At 39.8% G+C, this 6,971-nt stretch overlaps 1 protein-coding gene across 1 annotated transcript; it reads left to right on the plus strand.

Annotated features, from left to right (window-relative positions):
- The first annotated feature begins 3,835 nt into the window (after positions 1-3,835).
- On the plus strand, positions 3,836-4,955 carry LOC148016216 (uncharacterized). The gene has a single exon (XM_087664297.1). It carries the CDS (start codon positions 3,934-3,936, stop codon positions 4,759-4,761), a length of 828 nt encoding a protein of 275 aa, XP_087520423.1. The 5' UTR covers positions 3,836-3,933; the 3' UTR covers positions 4,762-4,955.
- Positions 4,956-6,971: the final 2,016 nt, after the last annotated feature.

Genomic DNA, 6,971 nt, shown 5'->3' on the forward strand with positions numbered 1-6,971 from the left:
TTCTTAAGGAAGAGGGATTTCTTAACCTTACAACCTATAAGTAAGTAGAGTATTTTAATACCCTTTGAATGTTGATGATATGATATTTTTTTACAAAATGCAAAGCCCCCCAAAAGAGTTAGTGGAGTAGATACAAACAATTATGTATGCTATTTTTCAAACTAAACTTGCATAAGCATCGTACTCTAACCATCAACTTGATCTATATGGTTGTATGTGGGCTTAATATTAGGAAAATCTTACAAATGATGGCTTGATATTATTTAGAGGTTAGATTATGAAGAATCTTATCAATTGTGTTTCATTGAGAAACAAGTATATGCTAGTAACATTCATGCCTCCACACTCACAACACCTACCCAACAAACCTGTGTCAAGGCTTTATTGCTACATCCACATCGTCAAACCTCTAAGTGTACATCAACATTCATAATGTGAAATAAAGACAAGTATAGCAAGGCTTCCATATATAAGTAAGGTGATGAATCCAATAGAGGGCACAATATTTTTGCGAGTTGCACTATCAAAAGAGCCTCTTGTATCATAGCCAGAGGCTCATGTTTTGTGGCCATAGTTATATGTATCATAGACACAATTTTTTAATAAGAGACCATTTAATCAAATCAACACATTGGCTCATGTTGCAGCCCGATATCTAAAAGAATTAGATCTGACCATGTAGTTGTTTTTCTTGTGTGTTTACAAATGATAAATGTATGCATCCCCCACTGATACAGACGCTTCTCATGTTGTTAATATTTCTTTTACATAAGTTGTGACAACAGGAAAACTTGTTGCATAGAAATTTCTTTACATGAAATATTTCTATCTTTCAAGGGACTTAAACACAATTTTGACAATAATTAATATCACCAACAACACCTACATCTTAAACTGATCATATACAATTTTGATGAGGTAATTTACTCAGTTTGAAACCATCTTAGCCCCCTCATTATAGAAACACTTTTGGGATGAGGTGATTGCTACTTTTGTACATTTGATAAATAGATTCATATGCATTGCTATTGGCTCGTGATATTATTTGCCTCCTAACAAGGTTCCACCAATGGCTTACATAGTAACTCTTTGGGTGCCACTAACATTATCGGTCCTTTACCCATTGCATTGACCATATAATGTTAAAGATGTAGAAAATGCAATGAGTACTCTTGGGGTCACAAATACTATTTTGCTGCATCAAGATGGTTATCTTCCAACGTGCTAAGATAGGTTGTCAATAGGCCAATCTTCTCTTGATGAGAGGTTCAGCATGACTCTTTAGTATTGATAAGCAAGGACTAGATCTAGTAATATGTTTATGGATTTTTGCACGTAGTCAATGTTGATGATCCCTAGTTTAGGACTTGTAACAATCAGGTTATAATCCATATCTACATAGACAAATTTTAATATGAGTTAGTATAAATGATATCATCAAGGCTAAGTGACCTGATTAACACATATCGGTGATATGTTCCCTATATAGCCATTGGTACACATTGAGAAGTTATGTTACCTTAAATTATAATGTAAAATGTCGTGCATAGGAATACTTACATATATGCATAATATATGTGCAAATATTAGAAACATAATTAGGAAGACTCATTCTTAATTAGAGGACTTGTGGATCCACTTACGGTTTTGAATAGTTGTGGAGCCATGCCAAAGTTCCCATGTCATCCTCATAACACTTCGCCACTTTGCTTGAGATGTTATTGGCTTCACAACAAGTTGCACAAAAAGTTACCTCTAAGATATTTAGGTCCCACTATTGGCTAAAGGTAGTAACTCTTTAGGTGCTATTGGCATAATTCACCCTTTACCAATTCCATTGATCATATGATGTTAAAGATGCAGAAAATCAAAACAAATCATCTTAAGGTCATGAATACTTTTTTAATGCATCAAGACAATTATCATCTAAAATACTAATAAAGGTTGCCACAATAGGCCAATCTTTTCTTGGTGAGAGGTTCAACATGACCCTTTAGTATTGATAAGTAAGGCTTAGATCTAGACATGTGCTTACCATAATATATTTATGGATTTTGGCATGTAGTCAATGTTGATAGTCCCTAGAAACAACTTGTAACAATCCATGTTTATGTTGGTAAACTTATAATATGAGTTGGTGTAAATGATATTAGAGCCTTATTGACTTGATTAACACATGTTGGTGTTATCTTCACTATATATGTTTCTTGTTCATTGTTTGGGAATCTAATATGCTGTGAGTTTGTACACTAGATCCTATAATTTTGACCATTAAGACTTTGTGCTAGGATTTTGAAAAAACAAAAAGCATTATCATTCTTAATTTCACCAGTTTTTGTGAAAAGGATTCATGTAAGCACTTTTATGGAAAGCATTCATATAATGTTGACTAGAAAAGTTTCAAGAAAGTGTTGTTGTGCTCTAGGTTGTAAGGCTTGTTTCAAAATGCACAACAAGTTCCAAGAGTGCCGGAAATATTTTATAAGGATGTAATTACTAACCCATAAAATTTTCAATCTTTATAGCTTGGGGGTGCATAGTTTGATTTTGTTGTTTATACTTTGTTTCTTTCTCAAGAAATTGTCAAGATTCGTATCTATTATTTACTGTTGCTCACATCTTAAACATATTGTGTACAAAGTGGCCTTGCTGTGATTTATGTAAGACTTGTTTGCACCAATCATGAACGTTGAATCTATGATTTGGTCAATCTTTATAGGCCATGTTTGGAAATTGCAATGCATTGGAGCGAGCATTTGTTGCAATCCAAGAGTTTGTCTAGAGAAGTGAATTTGTTCTAGTATGAATAGTTTGGAATTTGGCATTTATGCATATCTTGTAGGTTAAAGACAAGTTTATGATCGATATCTACTCATGGCAAGTACATGCTTGTGAATATAAAATGAGCTATGTTAAATGGACAAAGACAAAACTTGTTATACAAGCTAGGTTAAATGCTGCTTTCAACATACATTAAATATGGCTCAAATGGAGATGCCACTTCTGAGCATTTTAACATACTTGTTTCGCATGGTTGGATGTATTGTGCATGCATGTAGACATGATGCATGGATCTGGGCAGGGATGCCTACCTTCTTCTCGTACAAGATGTTAAGCAGTATGTAAGATACAAATGTGTGTATGTGTGTGTGTGTGTGTGTGTGTGTGTGTGTATAATCGATATATATAGATATATGTATGGAGAGTGTTTGTATATTATATATTAAAGAGAAAAATATATATGAGATATGTATATTTGTGTGTGTATGCCAATGGGGTTGTAGCTCAACTGGTTTGAGTGCTTGGGTATGTGAGTTCAAACCTTAGGTACACTTCTAAAGGATCTTTCCAATTTCAAACCTTTCTTTAAAAAAAAAAAAGAAAACAAACTCCAAAGAGATTGAAGTGGCATATGAAACTTGACACAATGAGATGATTGAGACGTATCTTGTGAGTGTGTATGAGCGCGCACCCACACACATGTATGTGTGTGTATCTAAGTATATATGTATGTATGTGTGTATATGTATGTATGAGAGAGAGAGAGAGAGAGAGAGGCAATAATGCCAATGATATAATTTAGAATTAGGGTGTTTAATCTTATCGAAGACAAAGAGGAAGAAGATTTTTTAAATTAAAAAAACACTTTGGCTGAAGGCTGCCGGCTAGGCAGGGAAAGGGGAGGGTGGCCGTTACGGGCTTTGGGAAAGTTGCCAGATGGCGAGCAGGAAGAGGCAGGCGGTGGGGCCCAGGAGGAGGAGAAAGGCAGGGGAGACGGGGAGGGTATTTAAAATGAGAAGGCGACGGCAGCTCCCCCTGCTATCTACAAGACACCAGTCCAAAGCAGCGAGGCAAAGGCAGATGCTCTCTTTCTCTCTCTCTCTCTCTCTCCCTCTCTCTCTGTGTCTGTGTGACTAGACTCTTGACGGCCGTATGGGAAACCAAGCCTCCTGCCACCCCAGCTCTTCCTGCTCGCTCTACGCTGCATCTGAGCCATCTCCTTCCGATTCTCCGTCCGCCTGCCATGGCGGCAGCTCCTCGACCAGCGGTACTAATAGTGCAGTCGTCCACCCCTGCGCCGTCGCCAAGGTCCTGCTGCTGGACGGCCAGGTGGTGCACTACACACGGCCTGTGAAGGCCATCCAGGTGCTGCTGCAGCACCCGCGTCACTGCCTCTGCCCCGCCCAGAGCCTCCGCCTCCTCTCCAACTCCCCTGCTCCCCCCCCCGCCTGCCTCCTCCCCGACGACAGCCTCCAGCTCGGCCATATCTACATCCTCGTCCCCCTTGACACGTTCCGCCTCTTCTCTCATCATGCCACCGCCGCCACCACAGTCTCCTCCTCCTCCTCTGCTGCAGCTGCAGCAACCGCCCCGACCAGACGAAGGTCGTTGCCATCATCATCATCATCAGCAGTGCCATCATCAGCAGCATCGTCGCGATCATTATCATCATCATCGTCAGCGCCGCGATATTCATTATCGACATCCTCATGGTTTTCCCTATCGTCGCCTCCTTCTCTGCCCTTGCCTCCGCCGGCCCGCAGGCTCTCTTCCGACTCCCGACACCTCTCCCTACCCAGACGCGCCTCTGCTCCTGTTCCTGCTCCATCATACCCCGTCTCCATCGCCTTACCCTCCGCCCTCCGCCGCCGCTCCTTCGAGCTCCAGCGGCCTTACGCCACCTCCCGTGGCAGCAGCATGCGTCGATGCAGGTCCTGGAGACCCCGACTGCAGGCCATCACTGAGGTCAACTCGTTTTGAGTACTGCTTTTCCTGCATCCTTGGATCTTCGAATAGATCCCGACTACTCTTGCATCATGTGGGTACCATTATTATACGTCTGACGATCAAAAACATACAGATCCATGGTGCCTCAAGCCTGATCGATCAAAGGGACCTCGCAATTATCATCTTGTATATGGCCACTCCATTCTTTTGTAGCTTCACCCTTGCCATCCCTCATCCTTCCCATCCCGAGGGTTCTTGTTTGTGCATCGGCACTCGGTTGTCGCATAGAGATTGACTCCTCGCATGACTCTAAACACAGATTGCCTGATCGAAGGACACTTGTTCATGCATCGATACCCATTTGTCCCACGTGAGCTTTCATGGACTTTGCCTTCTGCAAACAAGCCCAAAAATTTAGATTATCAGTAGAATGTGGTGCATTTGTTTAAATCACAGCTTGGAAATGGAGCGTCCAACTTAATCTCTTTCCAAATTGCTACTATTATGCAACACATTTTTCACAACATAATGGATGCAAATTCAACTTTATTACTTATTCAAGGCCCAAGTCATGAATTCATTGCCACAAGTCTCAAGTGTATGTTTGATTATTGGAATAGCATGAAAAACTCTTATTGTTAATTGATTTCCATGAAAGAAGAAAATGAACAATTGAAATGAAGGATGAAATTGCAGAGCCAAAGAAAAAGCAAAGGTAAAGTCTAGCTACTAATAATAGCAGTTACTAAGATAGTAGTTGTTAAAGAGTGAAAGCTATAAAAAACAAGTGAGGCTAGTTGTTCTCAATAGCTAGCAAAACACAAAATAAATTTGGGAATATTTAAGGCTCTTGTGCTGGTTAAAATTGCATCTCTAATCATAATTTGAGTCTCATAAGTGTCTCATAGCACTTTGTAATTGGTGTCATACAATATTATGCACCATAGAATCCATGCATCTAGCTCAATTCTCTACAAATTCTTTGAATGCATATGCAATGTTGATTGTCTTACAAGTCCTACATTATTTAATTGTACAAGTTAAATAGAAATTCCTATGTATGCATTGAATATTCCAAAAGCAAGCCACAAAGACCTATGCCAAAACTTGGCATTGTAGTTGGATAAGAGAGGAACTAAAGAGCTAAGGGTAGCTACACACAAGAAACCCTTAAATAGAGAGCCCTTGAATTCCTTTCAGTATTCAAATGCTACCTATCCTCCTTCTCCTCCTACTTCCATCATAGCTTATGAGAGAGGCTGAGAGCTAGAAATAGATACTGTGAGAGAGTGTGAGTGTGAGTGTGAGTGAGGCTTCCACTCTCTTAGTCTTCATGTTGTTTTTCCTCTTCTTCCTTCCTTTTATTTGTGATGGTGGTGGTGGTTGAAGGGAGGAGGCAATCACTTAGACCATTCTAGAGCACACCACCTTTTTGTCTAGTGGGTCCCACTAGGCATCCAACAATGAACCCTAAATTTTGAAACATTTTCCCCCAAGGGAAGCCTCTCCCCCCCCCCCCCCCCCAAAAAAAAAAACCATTTTAAATGTCATTTATAGTTAGGAAAACCATTATTTTGGTGCCTTTCAATAAGAAATGCTTCTAGTTTGGTCATTCTCTTATATTCACTTTACTAATCTTCTCATCCAATCCATCCTTTTATGCTCACATTGTCGTAGCCATATAATCACCAATAACTTCTACATGGTCCCTAACTTCTTCCTTTCTTTTATCTCTATCCATCTTCTTCTTGAATCTTTTTGAATGGCATTTACAAATGATCAACAGCATCCTTGTGATTCCATCTATGGTATTTGTATTCATACCATGAAAAATGAGCATGGATAATGCATTCAAGAAGAATTTATGATTGCACATGTCACACACACACTCTCTCTCTCTCTCTCTCTCTCTCTCTCTCTCTCTCTCTCTCTCTCTCTCTCTCTCTCTCTCTCTCTCTCTCTCTCTCTCTCTCTCTCTCTCTCTCTCTCTCTCTCTCTCTCTCTCTCTCTCTCTCTCTCTCTCTCTCTCTCTCTCTCTCTCAATGCGGCCAAGTCTAGTTGGCTTGACAAAACATGCAAAGAGAGTAAGCAATGAGATTGAAGAGGTAGTCACATTATTTATTTATGTATCTTTAGTTGATTCTTTGAAGAGTAATCAACTTAGTTATTTTATGTAGACCATATTAGATTGATGATTTTGCTACTATGGCAAGGGGTGTGAGGGCTCTTTGGTAAGGATGTTG

Source organism: Lygodium microphyllum, chromosome 23 (assembly GCF_053477565.2).
Source record: "Lygodium microphyllum isolate KBCC chromosome 23, Lygodium_microphyllum_v1.1.10, whole genome shotgun sequence".
Classification (NCBI taxonomy): Eukaryota; Viridiplantae; Streptophyta; class Polypodiopsida; order Schizaeales; family Lygodiaceae; genus Lygodium; species Lygodium microphyllum.

Coding starts and splice junctions, on each gene's coding strand:
- LOC148016216 (XM_087664297.1), top strand. CDS start 3,934: ATGGGAAACCAAGCCTCCTGCCACCCCAGCTCTTCCTGCTCGCTCTAC.